Raw genomic sequence first — 23,359 nt, forward strand, 5'->3', positions numbered from 1 at the left:
AGCTGGGGCCCATAGTGGAGTGGAACCCAATTCACACATGTTGACAGAGAAGGAAGAAGAAAATGAGCAGAACTCGAGGTTGGAGTTGTTGCTGCTCGAGTTCATATTTTAATAGTAGAGATACTAAGATCTGGGTGCTTTGTTATTCAAATCGCAGCTGTCTGCTTGGTATAGGGTTCAAGAGACAGATTCAGCTTCTTTTCTACATGGTCATTTGACTTTCAGCCATAATCAAAATAACTTTTCATGCTTTGTTTTTGTGGCTAATGAACCAGTCAGATGTTATCTTTTAATGTTTAGTACTTTGAGAAGATTTCCTAACTGGACAACTCTAATCTGAATCGCCCTTTTGGACTGAAGTATATAAATTCCACAGTATTCTTAATTATGTGTATGGTTGTGCATGAGGGTTTCTCCCTTTTTTTCTCAAATCTTCATTTGGAAAAGTTCAAGCCAGATCAAAACTACTAATATTTGAATCGCACTCAGTTGTTAAACAAGTTTAGAATGCTCAACTAGTATTTCAACCCAACAGATTTTCACCAATCTTACTAGAATAATGACACTACCGGCTTTAATTTCTTCGTGCGCACGTGATGCAATATCTACCTTCATATGTTAAAGCTGTAATTCTGATTTTTTATATTTTATCTATTGGAGAAAATATCAAAAATTTCAGATTGAATCCTATAAACCATGAGAGTTAATTGTAAGAAGATTTTGAGAACCGGAACACTATAAGCAGCGAAATCCAAATTATTTTGATAAATTTGGAAGTCGAACATTAAAAAAAAAGATAATAATATTATTAAGCAATCATGTGATAAATAACATGAGAATATTGTAATAATTCAGAACCACCTATCGTTCACTCTTATTAAGAATACTTTCAATTTTTTTTTGTTCAATGGATCATCCTGGATAAATAGTAGTACGGTTGGATCAATGTAATTTTATATCCAACTCATTACTATATTTTTGGCACAATAAGATGAAACTTTGTAATATCTTTTCGGAATAAACTTGGCCTAAGAAATTGGATTAGCAATTGGTGGATTTTCGAGAAACCTAAGAGCATATTTTAGGTATGATAAAATGAAACTTCGCAGATATATTTTTGAAAACAAACTCATCATAAAAATATTTTGAACTATTAAAAGATCTCATACAGAAAAAGTATTGAGCATTTTACATGTAGTAAAGATAAATTTTTTTTATTGTCTCTTCTCTCTCATCTCTCTTGAAATATCCGTCATCATCTTTAGCAACTTTGATATTATAGCAGCACTAAAATTGATCAATCAGATCATTACAGGATATAATGCTATGTGAACTCATAACGATCCACCACACAATTGAAACAAAAAAAAAAGTGAATCTTAACAAAAGTTAAGTTTTGACCGATACCTAAATTTGCTAACTAAACAAAAGTTAAGTTTCGACCAATAACTAAATTTTCTAACTAGGTGTGAGTAAAATTAATGATAACCAACTAAAATGTAAACATAATTGTTGAGTTGCCTCCACCAGGAAGCTTGAATAGGCTTAGTTTTTCATTGATTTCTCTTTGATTTCCTACTGTCTTGATTGCAACAAAGTTTTCTACGTTTGTTCCTATATATATATTCATGGTGACAACTATAATTAGAAAACAGGACCTGCATGATGCTAGGAAGCAGAAGCATATTCCATGGCAATGGATGCATATATGCTAACATAAGCAACCTGAACATGGCTGCGCATTAATTGCATCCAATCATCCAATGTTGATGCTAAAGTCTTTGCTATAGCTCGATTCCTTTCCTATTTAACATGCATCCTTTATTTTGCATGATCCTCTAGGTATTTCTAGCACCATAATTCTACACCATGCATTATTTTCCAATACAGTAAGAATCTTGATCTATTAAGGTTGAAACCATTGTTTTCTACTAGTTGATTGGTCCTTAATTATCCAAAAATTTCCATAGAAAAGTTGAATGATGCACAACAAAACATATTATAGGAAATAAAAGAAAATACTTCATGCCAAAAGATTTCTAATTAAATATAGTAGCTCTCTGCCAATTTTCTTTCCTCTTAATTTCTTATTTGCATATACATTCATTTATATCATACATATGCATACATACATGTATACAAAGATGCAAATCCATTGTAACAAAGAATTGGATAACAAATAAAAGAATCTTTCTATAATTTCTACATCTTCATGACTGTGCCCTTTGAATCTTTTCTTTCCAAAAAAAAAAAAGAACTGAAAAAGAAAACAATTCTTAAGCAAACTAATGAGACTGTAACCCATCCTTCAGTAGACGCGGTATCCATAACCCACCGGATGTCCCACGGCCACTCCATAATTCCTCCTCTCCTCACCCTTAGCCCACATCGTCGGTGGCGCCGCCAGCGGCCGCTGCACTCGACGTCCAAAAGGACCTGCACCCTCCATCCTCACAGAGAGATTAATGATCCCATTGCGCTCCCCATCCCTCTCCCTCAGCCTGTAGCTAAGGAAGTGCAAGTAGCCGGCCGGCTCGCAGAAGTCCGAGACCGGGATGGCGGCCACCGCCACCAGCCTCACCCTCGTGCCCGTCTTGCAGCAAACCTCCACCGATATCGAGCGCGCCGAGGCCGGCAGAGCCACCTTGAGCTTCTCGTTCCAATGCGGATAGCTCCCCCCATCTCGGTCGAGGCTCGTCGACGACGCGCCGCCGTCGTTCAAGGTGCTCGTCGAGCGTACCGTCACGAAGGCGTTCTTCTTGAGCGGTCGGTGGCTAAGCCGGAGATCCTCGGCGGAGATGATTGTGATCTCTAGGGTGGCGGAGTTCTCCATCTCTGCTCTCTCTCTCTCTCTCTGTCTGTCTCTGTGCTGCTTGCCAGGGAGAGGGAGTCTTCGTATTTATAGCTGAAGAAGTTGGAGGAGGAGAAGGAGGGAAGAAAGGGCGTGGAAGCGGGGTGGTTTCTTCTCGTCCCCTTCTATGAAACCTGGAAGAAGTTTGACCGAATTTTAAGCAGTCAGCGAAGACTTGGATTCGTATCCAGTTGAAACTACTTTTCTTCTGCTGACGTGGCAGATCTATGTTCAGTAATCGGATTTTTTTTTAGCCAATTATTTTGAGCCATGCTTTTTACATGCTGATGTGGCTACGCATGGTTGGCCAAATTGTATGCATGTAAAAGACTCTTTTTTTTAAAAAAAAAGCAGTCTTTGGATATAAAACGTTTTCCATGTGCGGCTACTGTGAAATATGGCACTAGGGATTGGTGCTTTATAATTACATAAATATTCAATGCATGATTCGCCTCTGCTGTACTTGTATCGAATTGTTAGACAAGGTTTTCTTCTTGGTCAAAAGCATGATTTTGGTGCATTAAAATCTTGATTTTTTATTAATTTAATCTATATAAATTGATATCAACGACTGTTACAATTAGAGCTTTCTAATATATATTTTTTGATATTAAATAAATATTTTAGTCATGGAATAGTAAAATTAAAGTCTTAAGATGATAATTACAACATTTTGATATGACAATTATGGTAATATCAACCAAGATCTTGGAATACTTTGACTAATTCCATAAATTTTCAAATTATTATCTTAAAAAAGAAAAAAGTGATAATTACGTTTGACTTTGCTAAATTTGCTGATATTTTGATATTGAGATTCTTATAATATGGACCAAGATGTTGAAATACCTTAATTAATTCTGTTGCTGGAAATTGGACCCGGGGGAGACCGTGAGCCGAGAGGGGAGGAGCTCCGCTGCTGGAACAGTAGGTGGCGGTGCGTCAGCTAGTGGCGTCCTCCTGGAGAATCCTGCAAGAAAGCCGGTGGCTGGAATTTCCGGTGCCGGCCCTCCGATGCTTAAGTCAGAGGGGGGCTAGTGTATGAGTGGAGTAAAAGAGGAGAATGTTTGTTCTTGTATATATCCCTTTCCTTTTCCCCATGTTCCCTTTTATAAAAGGATATTATGTTACCTGAGAGGTGACAGGGTAGATTGTCTTATTCGTGATAATTGGGCACGATCACGCTCATTAATGGCGTTGTGGAGAATAAGACCGGATCAGACCGGAGTCAGCAAACTGTCATGGTTGATCAGACCTGTTGGAGTGGTTGAACCGCCGGCCGTGGTAGGCCTGGGATTCGTAGATAGCAAGTGCATTGATTGCTGAGTGAACCGGTGATCAGGGAGAGCCATACGCTTTGATAGTCCAGTGATCCGGAGATCATCTTGAGCCGTGTTCATTTAATGGTTGAGTGCATTGGGGGCCCGCAGGGTCCTCACGCATTAATGATAGGGCGTGCCGAAGGCCTGCGGAAGTCACGTGCCTTAATGGCTTAATGACGGTAACAGAGTACGGTGGAGTCGGGTATCTAACTGTCAGATCCTCTAGAGGATTAGGCGGGGGTCGGATATTTGGTTAAGGCATGGGCTCGGCACGGGTGCCGAGCCGAGCCAGTTGCTCAGCGGGGTGCCTCCAGCTTGAGCGTTGTGAGGTCGGGCGCCTGTCTGGTCGGGCGCCTTCTTGGTCGGCACTTTTCTGGTCGAGCGCCTTGGTCGAGCGCCTCCCTGATTGGGCGCCTTTCTGGTCGGGCGCCTTCCTGGTTGGCATGACTTGGTTTTTTTCCCCAATACTACGACTTTGGTTTTCCCCCAACACTACCCCCCGACTTCCGAGTTCCAGCTGGCCACCAGCTTGAACACGGGAAGTAGTTTTAGTCGGGTCATTATGAGTTGGGGAAATTTCGAATTATCGCGCGCCTCGAGGCGCTTTTAATAGACGGCGTCTCTTCTTTTCCGAAACGTCTCATTATTAGGGTACCTTTCTCGAAGCGTCCTCGCATCGCGGGCTTATGATAGGGCCGCACGATCCGACGAGGCACTTCTGTGTTCGAAGCGTCAGCCTGAATTGAAGGCGGCATTCCGGCTCTCGAGCCTACACGCGTCATGATCTGAACGAGGAGCAGCGTTTTTCCTCGCTGATCTGGGCCGTTGGAGGAACCTACATAAGCCCTCACCTGGCCTCCAGCTATTTTCTTATTGTCTTCTTCCTCCAGCTTCTTCTCAGTTCGAAGTTTCCAGTCTCCGGCGAACTTCACAGGTCTCTCTTCTTCTTTTTTTTTTTATCCTTCCAGAATCCTTTCCTCTCTTCTTCCTCCTAATGGGTCCCGGTCCGAGCGATATCGAGTCCACCATGAGTGAGCTAGAGGTCGAAATGGTCGACGAATGGTTCTTTCCTCGACGAGGGTTCCGTTTGGAGCCCGCGAGATTGGGGGATCGAGTAACGAATCCCCCGGTAGGCCGGATCGGAGTGTACGTGGAGGCACTCTGGGCCGGCCTACGATTTCCCTTTCACAGGTTCGTGAACGAGTTGCTTACGGAGTACCAGTTGGTCCCGGCGCAACTCGCTCCGAATGCCTGGAGAACAATCGTTGGTTTTCTGTTGCTGTGTTTGGCGTTTGGGATTCCGACCTCTGTGAACGTTTTCCGACGACTTTTCGTGTTGAAGTCGAACCCGGAAGACGGAGAGTGGCTCTACGTCGCCCTTAGGGTGGGTCGGCCACTCTTCCAGGGCGCCCCATCGTCCATTCATGAGTGGAAAAAGAAATTCTTCTTCCTGGGCTCCGAGCGGACATGGGAGTTTGACCCTAGGTGGAGGCCGAGCCGACTTAGGACCGTCAACAAAATTTCCAAGCTTTCTATGCGCGAGCAGGGGATCCTTGACACCGTTCGCAGCCTCGGGGACGGTATTCTGCTGAGTGGCCTCATAAGCGAGGACGCTCTAGTAAATGTTGGCCTGAGCTCGGCGCGTCCTCAGGGTAAGGGTAATAATAGAAAGTTACTTTTTTATTCTGCTATTATTCTATGCTAATCCTGCTCGTCCTTGCAGATATCGCGAAAATGGTGACTAAGAGCGAGGTCTTGTACGCCCGTTTTCAGAAGAGGGCGGCCGAGCTCGCGGGGGAGCCAACCGAGCCGAAGAAGAAGGCGAAGGTCTCGGTGACCACGGCGGCCGAGATGGGCGCTCCCAGCAATGCGCATTCTGAAGCTGGTCGGAGGGAGGGCCCAGGTTCCAGGGACGCAATCTCCGGTGAAGCCACGATAGCGCTCCCGTGCCCGGCGCCAATTTCGCAAATTCCTGGTCGGCAGGAAGCCCCGAGTACCGACCAGGAAGGGAGGAGTTCAACGGCGGATTTGGCGCTTGCGCGCCCCGCCCCAACTTTGCGGCAGTCAGATCGGCCGCCTGTCCGACCCCAATTCCCCAGTCCCGAGCCGGGGAATAGTCAAGGAGCTACGGGGTCGGCTCCGCCCAGGCCAGCCGAGGCCGGCCTTCCGGGCTCGTCGGGCCCCCGGGAGCGGGTGCCTTATGCTCCCGGGTGGGCGGTTTTTGAGGGCTACTCAGCCCTCGATAACCCCCAAGTAGCGCGCGAGGTTCTTCGGGTCGCGCTGCTCCCGGCCGACCAGGCCAAGATCCGGTCCATGAACTATGGCGCCTTCATGGACTCTACCCTTTGCTCTGCCGTCCGGGTAAGTTAATCTCTTCATTTGTGCAACTATATTGGTGCAAGTTTATTTTAAATCGGATTTGTTTCTCACGTCCCTCTTTTTACAGCATCTGCACGAGACGGAGACGCTGGTGCACATTATCCAAGACTATCGGGAGCGAGCCCGAAGGCATCAGCGGGGGCACGAGGAGGCCGAGGCGAGGCGCGCCATCCGCGAGCAGGAGGTGGGGGAAGCTCGCCTCAAGGCTCAAGAGCTCGAGGCCCGTTTGCTCGACGCGCAGTCTTTGCTCGTTGCTCGCGAACGGAAAATAAGTAATTTGGAGCGGAAGGCTGCTTATCACGAGGCTCGGGAGAAGGAGGCTCGAAAGCAGGCCCAGGACGCTGTTAAACTCTTCCGTGAATCGGAAGAGTTTCGCGATCTATTAGAGGAGGAAGGCGTGAACGGGCTAATTCAAGGCTTCAAGGACTTCCGCAACCAACTGCGGCGACTTCTTCCAGACTTCGACCTTAACCTGCTTCAACTAGGAGCGGGGGTCGAGGAGTCAGAGGCGGAGACGGAAGCTCCGACAGCTGACGGGGCTGCCCAGGAGGGCCCGGCCGAGGCTCCCGAGGCTGCTCCCGAGGTCGCCGAGACTGAGGTAGGAACCTCGATCACAGAGGAACCAGCCATTCCTGAAGTCGCCGAGGATAGTAGAGCCGAGCCTTGAAGTTTTTCATTTTCTTTATTTTTGTAAATTGGGATGGCCTCCATATTGTTAAGGCCGAGCCCAAACTTTGTACCTAGCCTTCGGGCTCTTTTAAATGAAATGAACACTTTCTTGACTTATAGTTAATTTATATTTCGATTTTTGGTAGACCTAAGTTTCTTCACTTGGATCCGCTTTAGGTTCCAAGGACTTGGGCTCTGCAGCCCCAATTTCGTCCGCTACATAGTTAGACCTGAGTTTAGGCTCGGCATATTTATCCAGCCCGAGCTCAGGTCTGAGTTTCCGCTGCCCGGACCTTCGACTGGTGATATCGCGATGCTTATGTCAGAGGATAAGCTTAGGCTCGGTAAGCCTTCTCGGGCTTAGCTCAGAATTCGGCCGAGCCCTAGGACCAAAGGTCACTAAACTCGAATTTTATTTGGACTTCAAACTCGGACCTTAGGTTGCCGAGGCGGATTGTCGGACTTCTTCCGACAAAACCGAGTCGGGGATGTCCCGAAGCTCGGGATGAGAATTCATCGAGCTGCCGGTATGAACTAGGCTATAGCTCGCTGTCGAACAGTGCATGTGGGACGGGCGAGGCCGAGCAATGATTGGCCCGACCAGGTACCTCGACGCTGGTCGGGGTTTCATTCAGGTAATTAATTAATCAGGAATGAAGCAAATGAAATAATAATAAAAGGGTACCTGGTACCATGAGCGTCTTACGCCGAGGCTGTGAGCTTTGCTCGGCGATTTTGAGGACGCTCTTCTGCTCGGAGTCCGTTCTTTGGGGACGCCAGCATAATAGAAGCTAGTTGTCATCAGAGATGTTTGCCGCCAATCACGAATGTTTCGCTGATCACGGACAGGAGATCGAGCCGAGCTCGATGTTTGGTGGAGATCGAGCCGAGCTCGATGTTTGGTGGAGACCGAGCCTCGAACTCACGAACATCTTCGGGGAGACCACGTAGGTGCTCCATCATCCCGAAGTATCGGAGCATCCCGACCGTGGTCGAGGTATTTGATGGAGATCGAGCCGAGTTCGATGTTTGGTGGAGATCGAGCCGAGCTCGATGTTTGGTGGAGATCGAGCCGAGCCCGATGTTTGACGCTCCAAGGTTTCGTCAAAGCGCCCGGCTCCGCTCTATGCTGATTGACGAGCTGGGCCAGGCCTGGTACCATGAGACAATCATTAGGAGAATTGGCGGATTTGAACAAGTGCACATAAGCTGTTGTAGAATGAGAATTATGATTAAAAAATGGAAAACCCCTCGGGGTTCTACTGGTAGTACATACGGAGATTTTCAGAACTCCAGCTTCGTGGAATGGGAGTCCCATCGAGAGACTCCAGCTTGTAAGTTCCGGGCCGCCGGACGCGTGTGACTCGGTAAGGTCCCTCCCAATTTGGAGCCAGTTTCCCTTGCTCGGTCGGTCGGGAGGCCTCGGCTCTTCTAAGGACGAGGTCCCCTGCTTTGAAGGATTTTTAATTCTGACTCTGGCGTTGTAGTACTACGCTGTCTTTTGCTAGTACCTTGCCATGCGAACTTGGGCGGCCTCCCTTGTCTCCTCGATTAGGTCCAGGTTGTTTCTGAGCTGTGAGGAGTTGGAGCTGGCATCATAGTGTTCTACCCTCGGAGAAGGGAGCCCGATCTCCAACGGGATGACAGCTTCCGTTCCATATGTTAAATTGAAGGGAGTCTCGCCGGTGGGGACACGGAATGTGGTCCGATAAGCCCACAGGACATTGTATAGATCTTCGACCCACTGTCCTTTGGATTTGTCGAGCCTAGCTTTGAGCCCCTGCAAAATAGTACGATTTGTTATCTCGGTTTCTCCGTTTGTCTGAGGGTGCGCGACCGAGGTGAAGCGGTGGTCGATGCCAAACTCGGAGCAGAATTCTCTAAAGCGGAGGTTGTCGAACTGGCGGCCGTTGTCCGATATGAGGATGCGGGGGAGCCCAAATCTGCAGATTATTGACTTCCAGACAAAATTCCGCATCTTCTGCTCGGTGATCCGGGCGAGTGGCTCGGCTTCTACCCACTTGGTAAAATAGTCAATGGAGACGACTAGGAATTTTCTTTGCCCGGTCGCCAGAGAGAATGGTCCCAGGATGTCGATTCCCCATTGGGCAAAAGGCCAAGAGGAGCTGATGGAGGTTAACGGAGCCGAGGGTCGGCGTTGGACATTGGCGTTTCTCTGGCATCGGTCGCACCTTCGGACGAAGTCCAAAGCATCCTTTTGGAGTGTCGGCCAGTAATACCCTTGGCGCAAAATCTTATGGGCCAATGCTCGTCCTCCCAGATGATTTCCACAAATCCCTTCATGGACTTCACGCATTGCATAATCAGCCTCTATCGGACGGAGACATCTGAGGAGGGGAGAGGTGAAAGATCTTCGATAAAGCTTTCCCTCGTGCAATATGTACCAGGCGGCGGAACGCTTCACTCGGCGAGCCTCACGTTCATCACTGGGGAGGACTTCGTCTTGCAGATAGCTGATGAGCTCGTCCATCCAGCTTAGCTCGAACTCAATGCAAAGGGCCTGCTCGAGCTCCTCCGTGCTGGGTTTTTGGAGATACTCCAATGCCGCCGTTCTGGGAAGCTCGCTCATGCGAGAGGATGCCAGTTTTGACAGCTGGTCGGCTCTAAGGTTCTCTGACCTGGCGACATGTTGGATGTGGAAAGAATTCAAGGTCGAGGTGAGATCCCGTACCTTCCGAAGATATTCCTGCATTGTGGGGTCTCTGGCTTCGAAGTCACCCAGGATTTGGTTGACGACGAGCTGAGAATCGCTGAAGGCCCTCAGGTCCTTCACTCCTAGCTCTCTAGCTAATTTGAGCCCGGCGACGAGTGCTTCGTATTCCGCCATGTTGTTGGAAGCAGGAAACTCGAGACGTAAGGCTTGTTCGGCAACCATCCCATCCGGGCTGGTGAGGATGAGACCCGCTCCGCTACCCCCCGAGTTTGAAGAACCATCGACGTGCAGAGTCCACGTCGAGCTCGGGGTCTGCTCTGTTGGCGCAGGCTCAGGTTCGGGCTCGGCCTCGTCTGGTACAGTGCACTCGACTATAAAGTCGGCGAGTGCCTGCGTCTTGATCGCCGGTCTGGGTCGGTATTCGAGGTCAAATTCTCCGAGCTCGACGGCCCACTTGGTAATCCGGCCTGCGCGGTCTGATCTTTGCAGGATCTGCTTTACTGGCTGGTCGGTCAGCACGGCCATCGTGTAGGCTTGGAAATAGGGTTGGAACCTCCGAGCTGAGATGACCAAGGCATAGACAGTCTTCTCCAGCTTGGAGTATCGGGTCTCAGCATCCCTCAAGACCCGGCTGGTGTAATATACTGGCTTTTGGAGCTTGCCCTCCTTCCGAACCAGGACCGAGCTCACTGCTACAGGGGAAACAGCTAAGTACAGATAGAGGAGTTCACCCTGCCGAGGCTTTGTGAGCAGGGGAGGGGAAGCAAGAAGGTGCTTGAGCTCTTCAAAAGATTGCTGGCACTCGGCCGACCATAGGAAGTTTTTTGGCTTCTTAAGAGTCGCAAAAAATGGAAGGCAGCGCTCGGCCGATCGGGAGATGAATCTTCCGAGAGCTGCGACTCGGCCCGTAAGCCATTGTACCTCCTTAACTGTCCTCGGAGGCGTCATCTCTTGAAGCGCTCGGATCTTTTCAGGATTGGCCTCGATTTTCCGCTGCGTAATGATGAAGCCAAGGAATTTGCCCGAGGTGACTCCGAACGCACATTTGGCTGGGTTGAGCTTCATTTGGTACCTTCGGAGTGTGGAGAATGCTTCATCAAGGTCGGTCACATGGTCTTGTGCTACCTTGTTTTTCACCAGCATGTCATCAACATAGACCTCCATGTTTCGGCCTATTTGGTCTTTGAAGATCTGGCTGACCAGCCTCTGATAAGTTGCTCCGGCATTCTTTAAGCCGAATGGCATTACTTTGTAGCAGTAGGTACCCCCATCGGTGATGAAGGCCGTTTTTCTTCATCTTCTGGCGCCATACGGATCTGGTTGTATCCGGAGAAGGCGTCCATGAATGCCAACAGCTCATGTCCCGAGGTGGAGTCCACGAGCTGATCGATGCTGGAGAGTGGGAAGCTGTCCTTTGGGCAAGCTTTATTCAAATCAGTATAGTCCACGCACATGCGCCATTTTCCACTAGCCTTTTTGACGAGGACCACATTGGCGAGCCACTCTGGGTAGGATATCTCCCGAATGAAGCCAGCCTTGAGAAGTTTATCAACCTCCTCGGCTGCTGCTCGTTGTCGTTCAGGAGCGGTACCTCGCTTCTTTTGTCGCACAGGCTTGCAGGTTGGCTTTACTTGGAGCCGGTGGACCATGATCTCCGGATCTATCCCCGGCATATCCGCAGGCGACCATGCGAAGACATCCATGTTGTTCCGCAAGAAGTCGACGAGGCGATCCCTTTCGCGATCATTGAGGCCGGAGTCGACCTGCACGGTTAGCTCGGAAAAGTTTTCGTGCAAAGAAACTTGGATTAGTAGCTCACCGGGCTCTACCCGATTCTTCTGAGGGCCGACCCGTGCCTCCAGAGTTTTAGCTGAAGGCTGGTCTGTTGCTGGGACCGACACCTCGGCCGGTCGCTTCGCCTCATGGGTCGCCATGTAGCATCGTCTCGCTACCGCCTGGTCCCCACGAACTTCGCCAACTCCTTGGCTGGTGGGGAATCGCATGAGCAGGTGGCGAGTTGAGACCACGGCTCGAAGAGCGTTGAGACCTGGTCTTCCAAGGATGGCGTTATAAGCCGAGGGCAGGCGTATCACAAGAAAGCCCATTCTCACGGTACTTTTCCGAGGGGCGAGCCCGACCGTGACCAGGAGATCGACCTCGCCCTCTACTGGGACCGAATCCCCAGTAAATCCGACCAACGGAGCATTCATCCTCCGTAGTTGCTTTTCTGTCATCCCCATTTTATAATAGGCATCAAAATACAAAACGTTTGCCGAGCTTCCATTATCGATTAAGATGCGTTTTACATCAAATCTATTTATAATCATAGAGATGACCACGGCATCATCATGGGGAGTTTCGACTCCTTCCAGGTCTTCATCTGAGAATGAGATGGCTTCCGGGATGCGTAGGCGCTTCGAGGAGGTCCCTTCCCCTGAAACTTCTCCGACCGAGGCCCCGCCTCGGATGGTGTTGATGGTGCCGGCGATGGCCTGTTGGCATTTGGATCTTCAGGTTGTGCGGCTCTCTCCACTGGCCTTTTCTCTTCACGCCGGCCTCGTACAAACCGATCGAGCACCCCTCGGCGAATGAGTGCTTCGATCTCATTCCGGAGCTGGAAGCAGTCCTCCGTATCATGACCATGATTCCGATGGAAACGGCAGTACTTCCGGCGATCGCGCCGGGCTCCGGGATCTCATCTCGGGGGCGGGGGCCGGAAATAATCCCGGTCCTCAATCTCCATGAGGATTTCGGCCCGAGGAGCTGTAAGGGGAGTGTAGTTTTCATATCTCCCTTCGGGTATGCGGGCCCGTGGTGGAAACCTCGGGCGGAGCGGTGACCTCTGCTGAGGTGGTCCCCGTAATCGGGGTGGACTCTTCAGATGGGGCGGATTCTTGGCTCGGCGCGGGGACGGGCTTCTGGGATGGCCACGCTCCTCGCGGCGTCTTTTCTGTTTCTTGGGAGTCTGCTCGGTCCCGCTCCGCCTAATGGCCACGGCTTCCTCGGCCTTCGCGTACTTCCGCGCCCGAACCAGCATTTCAGTGAGGTCCGCAGGAAAATTCTTCTCGATGGAGAAGAGGAACCTACAAGACCGGGCTCCAGTCTTTAGTGCCGACATGGTAATTGATTGGTCAAGCTTCCGGACTTCCCATGTCGCGGCGGTAAATCGGTCCAAATACTCCCTGAGGGACTCTCCCTCCTTTTGTTTTATATCAAGGAGGGAGTCCGATGTCCGCCGCTGGGGCTGGCTGGCGGCAAAGTTGCTGGCAAACTGTCTGCCGAGCTGCTCGAAGGAGGAAACGGTACTCGGCTTCAGCCCGGTAAACCAAAGTCGGGCTGGTCCTCGGAGCGTTGCTGGAAAAGCTTTGCACAACATGGCCTCCGAGGCTCCCTGTAGGGCCATTAAGGCCCGATAACTTTCCAGGTGGTCAAGGAGGTTGGTCCTGCCGTTGTAAGGCTCCACTTGGGGCATCTTGATTCGTGGCGGGACCGGCTCATCCTCAATCTGTTGGGAGAAGGGGGACTTCGTGGTGAACTCGAAGTCACCATCACGTCCCGACTTCTTTTCATGGAGTGCCTGAATCTGGCGCTCCAGCTTCTCGACCTTCTTGTCGAGTTCATCATTCTGGAGGATCGCCGCGGCGGTCCGCTCCGGCGCAGGTTGCCCTGGAACCGACTCAGCCTCTGATGGTTGTGGCCAGCCACCGGGACCTCTAACCGGATGCTCTCTCTAGAGGGAGGCCTGAACTTGAGAGTCCTGACCTCGAGGGGGGGTCCGCTTGCAGGAGGCACCGGCTGAACCGGGGTCGGAGGGAACGGTGCCGTCGGGATGCCCCTGGGTTGCAAGCTTTGGACAGCGGTGGCCAAGGCCTGCACTTGCTGCACCAGGGCATCAAACTGCTCCGGCTGAACTTGAGTTGACTCGGCCGGAGGTGGCGAGTTCTGGACAGAGTGTCCAGGACTGAGTGGAGGACGTCGAGAGGCATTGGAAGCTCCCTTACTTCTTAGTTTCATGGTCGCGACTCGGGCCCTTCCTCTAGCGCCAACTGTTGCTGGAAATTGGACCGGGGGGCGACCGTGAGCCGAGAGGGGAGGAGCTCCGCTGCTGGAACAGTAGGTGGCGGTGCATCAGCTGGTGGCGTCCTCCTGGAGAATCCTGCAAGAAAGCCGGTGGCCGGAATTTCCGGCGCCGGCCCTCCGATGCTTAAGTCAGAGGGGGGCTAGTGTATGAGTGGAGTAAAAGAGGAGAATGTTTGTTCTTGTATATATCCCTTTCCTTTCCCCCCAGGTTCCCTTTTATAGAAGGATATTATGTTACCTGAGAGGTGACAGGGTAGATTGTCTTATTCGTGATAATTGGGCACGATCACGCTCATTAATGGCGTTGTGGAGAATAAGACCGGATCAGACCGGAGTCAGCGAACTGTCATGGTTGATCAGACCTGTTGGAGTGGTTGAACCGCCGGCTGTGGTGGGCCTGGGATTCGTAGATAGCAAGTGCATTGATTGCTGAGTGAACCGGTGATCAGGGAGAGCCATACGCTTTGATAGTCCAGTGATCCGGAGATCATCTTGAGCCGTGTTCATTTAATGGTTGAGTGCATTGGAGGCCCGCAGGGGCCTCATGCATTAATGATAGGGCGTGCCGAAGGCCTGCGGAAGTCACGTGCCTTAATGGCTTAATGACGGTAACAGAATACGGTGGAGTCGGGTATCTAACTGTCAGATCTTCTAGAGGATTAGGCGGGGGTCGGATATTTGGTTAAGGCATGGGCTCGGCACGGGTGCCGAGCCGAGCCAGTTGCTCAGCGGGGTGCCTCTAGCTTGAGCGTTGTGAGGTCGGGCGCCTGTCTGGTCGGGCGCCTTCTTGGTCGGCGCTTTTCTGGTCGAGCGCCTCCCTGATTGGGCGCCTTTCTGGTCGGGCGCCTTCCTGGTTGGCATGACTTGGTTTTTTCCCCCAATACTACGACTTTGGTTTTCCCCCAACAAATTCCATAAGTTCCCAACTTACCATCTTGGTTCTGAAGCCCCCATCCTGCTTAAAATTTAGTTTTAACAGCTAATCTATTTTTAAGAGCTCCTCTCTATTCCATACATGGCTCAGATCTATTATATAACAAATTATATCATGCCCATGGCTAGCCATCTCACAGATGTAGGTGTAACCAAAATAATGATAAACTTGGAGAGTTTGGTTTTACATTCAAAATAGTACACCAATTCCAAATAGAGAGGTCGGTCTTAAATTAGAAGGTCAACGGAAAGAATGTTCAAGCCTAAATCCATCCATTCAGAAGGCCTTATCATTTTCAGTTTCCTAAGTTTAAATTTAAATGGGCCATGAAAAATCTCAAACAAATTAGAATTCAAACCTAAAATCCCGATTTTATGCTAAATGAGCCAAACTCGAACCAGCAATTTTAGGCTCAAAAATAATTTCTAACCAAGCAAAAAAAAGAAAAGGAAAAAAGCTTGGCTCATTCAAACTCGGGTCAATAAGGCTCATTTTTCCATAGAGTATCAAAGTTAATAGCTTTTCTAGCCCATTTTTAAATTTCTATTTTATTATTGACACTTTAATTGGTTTGAAATTCTTAAATACTAATTCAGATTAACTAAGCTTGAAATCAAGCTTCCAACGAAGCCTGAACAAAAGGTTGGTTGAAGCTTGAATTAATTTTTGGCTTGACTGCTCAATTAGACTCGTGTTTGGCTTAATTGAAAATTAGGTTTGAATTAAGCTCGAAATAATAGTAAATAAACTATGCTTGTGCAAGCATTTCAAGCTTGAAGATAATTTTGTGCTGCTTATGGCTCTTTTACACCCTTATTGATAGCTAAGAGCCAAAATCAAGGAAAGAAGAGGAAGAAAAGAAGAGGATCCTTATTGTTCTAATAGAAGTCCAGCTTTCACCCGTTCCCAAGGCTTTTCACAAAGAAGCACATCCATAGACATGGTAAAGGCTTCTTAAAATCAAAAACTCCTCAAATAGGAGCATGTCCAAGACTCCTCAGACTGGATCATGCCAAAGTCTTCTCCAATAGAAGCATGTTAATTAAGACTCCTCAGGTAGCTAGAGCATATCAATCTCCTCAAGTAAGAGCATGCTAATGTATCTTAAAGGCTTCTTGGAAGTTGAAAAATCAAGCAAAAACCTGCCAAAGTTTTTGATGAGTTAATATGCTACACTTCATGCTGATGAGTTATTATGCCCTCACATAAAATTAGCATAGATAGCGAAGCAAGTATGCAACTGATTTCATGGATGCTAGTCCCGAGATGAAGTGCACACACGATATTGGTTGAATGCAGCTCACCAATGGGTTTTAGGGCTTTATTTTTGGACCCCTGCTATGCTTATTAGCAAGGTTCTGGGTGTGACCCAGTTTGCTCCTGCTATTTATTTGGTAATCTAACAGTCCATTGTTTCATTTACCCTATGAATATATGGAAGGTCACCTTTAGGTAATACTCATTATTTGAGCTCTTAGTCAGGTGTGTCCCTTGTGGAAATTGATGGACTGTAGGAGTCCTCGTTCTCAAGTTTTATAGACAAGAGAGAAGTCTATTTTGGGTTGTCCGGTTACCTGGATCCAATATAAGAGCTTAAAGTTACAACCCAGCAAGAGTCTGTTTTCAAAAGTTCTCAAAAACCTTCAATAGGTATTGCAGACCGGAAAGGAATAGGAAAGATTTTCCATTATTTCTCTTGAAATTTATTTTGTGCACTATTTATTTGGGACTAATTCAATTTGATTATTTTTCAGGTAATGGAAGATCCCAACCTAATATAGCTCCAAGAATTTCGAATTTGTGCAAGCCGAGCTCGAGCATTGAGCATGAGAAGAAAATACTGGTCTTAACAATCGGAGTATTGATTCTTTTGGTGTTTGAGGGGGCCAGATCAACGAGCTAACTTGTTATCTGAATGACTACTTGTCAAGTATATATGTCTGATCTAGAAGAGTGAGTCCAAATCGACTTAGAACGCCATTTCAAGTCCAAATCGACTTAGAACCTCGGTTATATATTAGCCTGACCTAATTATCATAAAAATACTAGTTTAAGTCAAAATCGATTTACTTTATTACATATATATCTCTTGTAAGTAACCCCAACGAAAGAGAACAATTGTATGTCCTAAAAATTGGATATATTGAAGGCTTGGGTTTGCGAGGAAATCTTATATGCTATAATCTCCAAAGATGAAGTGTTCAAAGAAGTCGTTGAAGAGGAGACAATGGCTGGACTATGGTTAAAATTGAAAAGTAGATACCAAATCATTCACAAATATATTATACTTGAAGCATCGATTCCAGCACCAACACATAAAACAAGATATGCCGATAAAAGATCATATATATAAAGTCAATAAAGCTATTTTAGTTTTAAGAAATATTTGCCTTCCAATTGATCATGAAAATCAGGCCTTTATTTTATTATACTTACTACCTTCTTTTTATAAGAATTTAGAGAATCACTTTTAGTTAGTAATGTAAAAGATACCTTGCAATCTAAAAAGTTGAAGAAAAGGTACGAGGAGAATCCTGAAGAAAATTTGATTATTAGAAATACGAGCACGGAAAAAGTTCTAACAGTAGGGACAAGTCTAAATCAAGGTCGAAATATAGAAACATCCATTGTTTTCGCTACCATAAGAAAAAGCACATTGGAAGACTTTGTCCAAACATAAAAGAAAAGGGCGAAAACAGAGAGGCTATCTTTGAAGCTAACACAAGCGTGGCGCATGAAAATTCTGATGATATTGGTAGTGATATTTTGTCAATCAATGTTAGTAGCTCTCGAAGCGAATGGATTCTTGATTCTGATTGTTCCTTTCACATGACTCCTAATAGAAGCTGATTTTCTACCTATCAGACTAGAGAAGAAAAGACTTTATTAGAAGATAATAAATCTATTGTTGTTGTTGATATTGGAACAATTTGAATTGAGAAGTATGATGATAGTGGACATCATTATTTTTTGACGTTCATTGATGACCATACTAGAAACATTTAGGTGTATTTTCTAAAACACACTGATGAAGTGATTGTCAAATTTAAATAATAAAAAGCCTTGGTTGAAAAGCAAATTGAAAAGAAGATTAAAATCTTCAGAGCCGATAATGACTTGGAGTATTGCTCTGGCGAATTTGACAAGTTTTACAAGAATAAAGGTATAGTGAAACACTATAAAGGTATAGTAAAACACTATATTGTAGAAAAAAATACCATAGCAAAATGAAATTGCAGAATGGATAAATAGGAGACTAATGAAGATAACTCGTTGTATGGTCTTAAATGCTAAACTTGGCAAAACTTTTTGGGTTGAAGCAGTTAATACAACACGATACCTGATAAATCGATCTCCATCAACTGCAATTGAATGCAAGATTCTATATGAGGTATAATCCGATCACTCTATTAAATTTCTGGTCTGGGAGTATTTGGTTGTCCTGCATATGTTCATGTAAATGATAAATAATTTGAACCGAAGGCTAGAAAATGCATATGTCTAGGTTATGCAGATGGGGTGAGGGACATATATTATGGTACACAGATGATTCCAAATCGCCTAAAATTATTATTAGCAGAGATATTACTTTCGATGAGCTTGTTGTGTTAAACTAGATGAAGGAATTTGTTGATGGTTCATATATAGACCATGGTGTTGGTAAACTGATGCAGCTTGATATTGAAGCTCTAAGGAGAGTATCACAAAACTCTCCAATTCGGCCCAATGAAATAGATATGCAGAATTTTATACATGATAAGGCCTTAGAACAATAGTAGAAAAATATTGTTTCTAGTAGGAAGAAAAGGCAGATTCGACCACTTACATGTTATGCAAACATAATTACTTATGCTCTTGCAGTAGCTAAGAGTGTTGACGATAAGAAACCTTTTTCATATATATTAGGATGCAATTAACAACAAGAAGTAAAAAATGAGTCGTAATCATGAATAAAGAGACAAACTACTTCCAATTGATAAGTTCCAACATTGCTTGGACTTGATTAGTATTTGTAGAGATTGATGCCCTTAGGGCAGAGACGGTGGAAAATGTCGAAATATTTGACTTTGATAAACTTCAAGCTAAGGTAAAAATTTGTTAAATATATCTTTAATTTACAAGTTGTAAATAATCGATTCCAAATTGACTTAGAACAACTATTCAAGTCCAAATCTGATACTAGTTATATATTGACCTGACCTAATTATTATAAGAATCCCAATTCGAATCCAAGTCAACGTACTCTAATATAAATATCTCTTGTATCTCCAAAAAGAGAGAGTAATTAAATGTCCTAGAGATTTGATGTATTGAAGCTGAGGTTTATAAGAAAATTCTATATTCTATAATCTACTTTCTTTGTAAAACTTTTGCATCGTCTCAGCCCCATAGAAATAGATCAATAGACCAAACTATATAAATATTATATACTCTTTTGCCTCTCTTCCTTCTTCCTTTTTTTTTTTTTTGCATTGATGTTTTGTTACTCTCCAACACTACTCTTATATCTATTATCATCTTGCCCATCTGCATGTCCTTGAAGAGTTTGCGCTTGGTTTTTGGATGATTATGGGGTGTAGGATGTCTAAGCTTCCTAGCTGTGGGACAGCAGGAATCTCTTTTGGTTTTGCACCTCATGTCCCATGATTGTGGCTGACAAAGGGCTCTCTATTGTTGACCTTCCTTTGGGCCGGCTCGGATTTGCACTCTACTCTCTCGAATCTCCTTTCGTTAAAAATTCCTGACCTTCTCATTTTAAGGTACCAACGAAATTTTGTTTGTTTTTTTTTTTTTCCTTTTTCAGCACGGGGGACTCCATAAATTGCTACTAATCAAAAAGACCCTCAACCTCAAGCCAGGAAACATAAGCAGAAGGCTGGATCCACCTGTATACAATAAGGAATCTTTGCATTCCATCCTCCAAATTATACTTAGATTTAGTATTTCTTTCTTTCTTTCTCCAACTTCTTCTCGTCAGATCCACAGCTAATTAAAAGTCCCACCAACAACCATGACTGAGTCCCCAATCATGGAAAACTATTGACTCTACGACACTCTTTCTCTATAGACCTCAGTGTTATTTTAGCATTGTGAAAAAAATGCGTAAAAAAACTCAAAAACTAAACAAAGGGGGAGGATAAAAGCGACACGTTTTTTCTTCACAATAACATCACGTCAGTCCTAGATTCTGGAATACACTTCGGGCGTTTTTTTTTTGTTTTTTTAACCTCTTCCTGGAAGTGGACTTCCACTAAAGAAATTAAAGTAATTCTATTTTACATCAGAAGAGAGAAACAATTTCGAATTTCTAGCTTTCTAATATACTATTAGTTGGCTGCACGTGACCGTTTCAGATCATGTGAGCTCACTCCCGTTCTCCGGCGACCCGATCCGATCCATTACCCGCCGGCTGACTCGATCGCGGGCAGTGGAGGACCCAGGACTCGCGATCCAGATCCGAACCTGGATCCAACGGCTCCGGTTTCACCACGGGCGCCGCCGCCCTCTCCGGCGGATCCTCCCCGCCGTCCTCTCCGCGGAGCCGCTTCCCTCCGATCGAGACCCCGAAGAGCCTCGCGCACGGGCCCGCCGGCGACGGCGGGCTCGTCACCTCCTCCGCTTTCACCCACCCCTCCTCCGCCGCCCGACTAGCTGGAATCAGCTCCAGCACCGGCGGCGCCACGTCCGGCGCCGCCTGCTCTCCTCCCTCTACTCCGCCTCCGCCCTGCTGCTGGCTGGCGGCGTACTTCGACACAAGAAGGAAAATATTATTGCAGAGGTTCTTCATCTGCGAAAGCTCGCGGGAGAGCCGCGAGTTCTCCTTCCTTAGTCTCTCGTTCTCGTCCCTCAGCTCCGCCGCGCTTCCGGCAGCCGTGGCCGGTGCCAGCAGCGCCCCCAGGGAGGAGTTCGAGGATAGTACCTGCTCCTCTCCGGAGTTCGTCGGCGATCCAGACCAGTTCTCCGGCACAGCCACCGTGATCGGCGTGGCGGCCGGCAGCGGGGCCGGCGCCGCCTGAGGGATGATCTTGCGCCGGTGGATGTCGCAGAGGAGCCGCTTCTCTCCTCGCCGGAAGCACTCGTTGGCGAACTCCCACCGATCCGGCACGATCTTACGAAATCCCTACCAAATATCAAAAAAAAAAAAAAAAAAAAAAATCGAATCAAGAAACGAGAATAGGACCCAAGAGCAAAGATTCAAGACGGATCGAGATCGAGGACTGACGTAGGTGTTGAGCTGGCGGACGAAGCTGGAGAAGTTGTTGTGCTTGAAGTATTTGGGGAGGAGGTCGCGGGCGAACTCGGCGGGGCGCCAGACGATGAAGGCGGAACCATCGTCGTTCCAGGAGATGATGTCGTCGACGAAGGAGTCATCGACGAGTTGGTAGGTCTTGGTGAGGAACGGCGTGGGGAGTGACCGCTGCCCCCCTTCCGGCGTCTGCCGGGACGGCGACTCGCCGGCCTCCTCCGTCGCCGGAGCCATCGGAGATGCCATCACCGACAGCAGTTCCCCTCAACGCCACCGGTCCTCCTAAAACCCTAACAAATCTTGAAACCGAAGGAGGATCTGGAGATCGGTTTGAGGAGAGAGAGAGAGAGAGAGAGAGCGAAAGAGAGAAGAAGAAGAACGAGCCGAGCCGGGGGTTATAAAGGTTCCAGAAGGTTCGTATCTGCATAATATTAAATTATTAATGATCAGGGGAGAGAGAAGAAGAAGAGGAAGGTGGGGAAATAAAAGGGTAGAGAGAGAAGGCGATCCTCCACCCATAAGTGGAAAAAGAAAGGGGAAAGGCGTCAAAGTTTCACGTCCGATTTATCCGCATAGAAATCATTATGCGAAACCCACGGGGGAAGTTCTATGCGGCGGTGTCCAATCGGGGAGAGGGAGATGACGAGAAGGTTCGGTTCGGTAGTTTCTGGAAGGTTCAAGGGGAAGGGTCGGCGACGGGGTCGTATTTTAAGCTCGAAAGGGCCAAAAAAGGTAGAATGGGGCGGAGGAAGCGACACGTGGAAAAGGTGGCGTGCACGGCTGGGGATTGGAAGAAAAGAAAGAAAAGCGGCGCCTTCTTCGAGGCTCGAGCACCCGCTAAAACAAAGGGGTGGATTTTTTTATTCTTTGTTTGGGACTGAAAGGGCCCATTTAGAGGCCTGGAAGTCTCTCTTGTTGAGACTTGAGATGGAGGATCAGCTGCTCCAAAGAAGCAGCAAACACAGAACTTACCATGCAGTACCCTGACATGTTGTCTCATGTATCATATGATTTTTTTTTTTTTTTTTTTGTGTGCTGATGGCGAAAGTATCATACAAAACATGTACGGATACAGATAAGAAAATAAAAAAGTAGCATATCTCGAATAGCACTTGGCAACTCCGCTTCACCCATCCAAAGGTGTACCATACTTCGTCTAAATAGCCAGCTCATCACGAACCATGGCTCGAATATCTCTTAGTAGCGGGTGGTAGTCACCAACCCCTCCCAAAGCCCGCAGAATCCATCCGATGATCGTCGCAGAGTCGCCCTCTAACAGGACTATCCTGGCCGGCAGAGCATGCGCACATAACACAATCCAGCTCGAGCCACTCTTAGCTCCATCCCGGGCATCGAGGTGTCAAACATGGGAAATAAACATGAGAAGAGTTATCCGCAGGTTAAAGGATAGATCTATTTCATGGAATAGGATATTTTTAGCACTAGATTGATGGCTAAATATAGAGGATAAAAAAAGAAAATGAAAACTAAAACTAAACTATTCTCACATCTTTCTCAGCATTTAAGAATTGGATGAGAACAAAGATGTAACTAGAAGAGGATAAGCTTCTCTTCTTCTATGGCATGAATCTATTCCACCAAATCAATCGAATAGAATTACAACTTGTAGGTCCACTTAAACCCCCATATGGTATAAGATCCTATTCTCCGACCTATTTTGGGGTTTGACGGAGTATCATCTCACTTTACAACGGTATTTCTCTACTTATTCTTCATCCAAGCATCCTCCAAGTCGGATTTCTCGAATTCAACGACGAGGAAATGATTCCAACGCTACAAAATAGTGCAATGATATAGCAAATTGCCAAGCAAGCTAGGAGTTGTGGCAATTGAGACGTGGCAATAAGAAGGTTAAGGAATGTTGTAGCAGCACTTTGGAACTTAGGATTAATGAAAATGCAAATGTGGAATCTTTGTCACAAGCATTTTTTGTCATTAAAGATATGGAAAAGGTAATTGTTGGGATTAGAAAGTGGTCGAGAGCATGGTTTTGTATAATAATTGTTATGTCATTACAGTCATTGTAATGATCTTGGGATGCCTCAGCTCCAATCATTTAAACTAGTTTTACATGTAAGTCATTAATATTATAACCATATTAACCATTATAAAACTTATTAGGTTTGAATATTTATGGGTTTTAATTTAGATTATTTAATTAATACTATACGTTATATCATTT

The 23,359-nt window shown here is 46.7% G+C and overlaps 2 protein-coding genes across 2 annotated transcripts; both read right to left on the bottom strand.

Annotated features, from left to right (window-relative positions):
- Positions 1–2,036: 2,036 nt before the first annotated feature.
- Positions 2,037–2,985, bottom strand: LOC103716712 (BON1-associated protein 2-like). The gene has a single exon (XM_088705599.2). It carries the CDS (start codon positions 2,831–2,833, stop codon positions 2,309–2,311), a length of 525 nt encoding a protein of 174 aa, XP_088561725.2. The 5' UTR covers positions 2,834–2,985; the 3' UTR covers positions 2,037–2,308.
- Positions 2,986–19,681: 16,696 nt separating this feature from the next.
- Positions 19,682–21,685, bottom strand: LOC103716711 (heat stress transcription factor B-2b-like). Its single transcript, XM_088705598.2, has 2 exons — positions 21,133–21,685; positions 19,682–21,030 (listed from the first exon to the last, which is right to left on the bottom strand). The coding sequence occupies exons 1-2, from the start codon at positions 21,400–21,402 to the stop codon at positions 20,275–20,277; spliced, it is 1,026 nt and encodes a 341-aa protein (XP_088561724.1). The 5' UTR covers positions 21,403–21,685; the 3' UTR covers positions 19,682–20,274.
- Between the last annotated feature and the right edge of the window lie 1,674 nt (positions 21,686–23,359).

This window comes from Phoenix dactylifera, chromosome 10, assembly GCF_051530095.1.
Source record: "Phoenix dactylifera cultivar Ajwa chromosome 10, Ajwa_hap1_PhDact_Kaust_v1.1, whole genome shotgun sequence".
NCBI lineage: Eukaryota > Viridiplantae > Streptophyta > Magnoliopsida > Arecales > Arecaceae > Phoenix > Phoenix dactylifera.

Bases quoted from the DNA above. Each gene is read 5' to 3' on its own strand.
- LOC103716712 (XM_088705599.2), bottom strand. From the start codon at position 2,833: ATGGAGAACTCCGCCACCCTAGAGATCACAATCATCTCCGCCGAGGAT.
- LOC103716711 (XM_088705598.2), bottom strand. From the start codon at position 21,402: ATGGCATCTCCGATGGCTCCGGCGACGGAGGAGGCCGGCGAGTCGCCG. The intron at 21,031-21,132 runs GTCAGTCCTCGA...GATATTTGGTAG, and splicing joins TCCGCCAGCTCAACACCTAC to GGATTTCGTAAGATCGTGCC.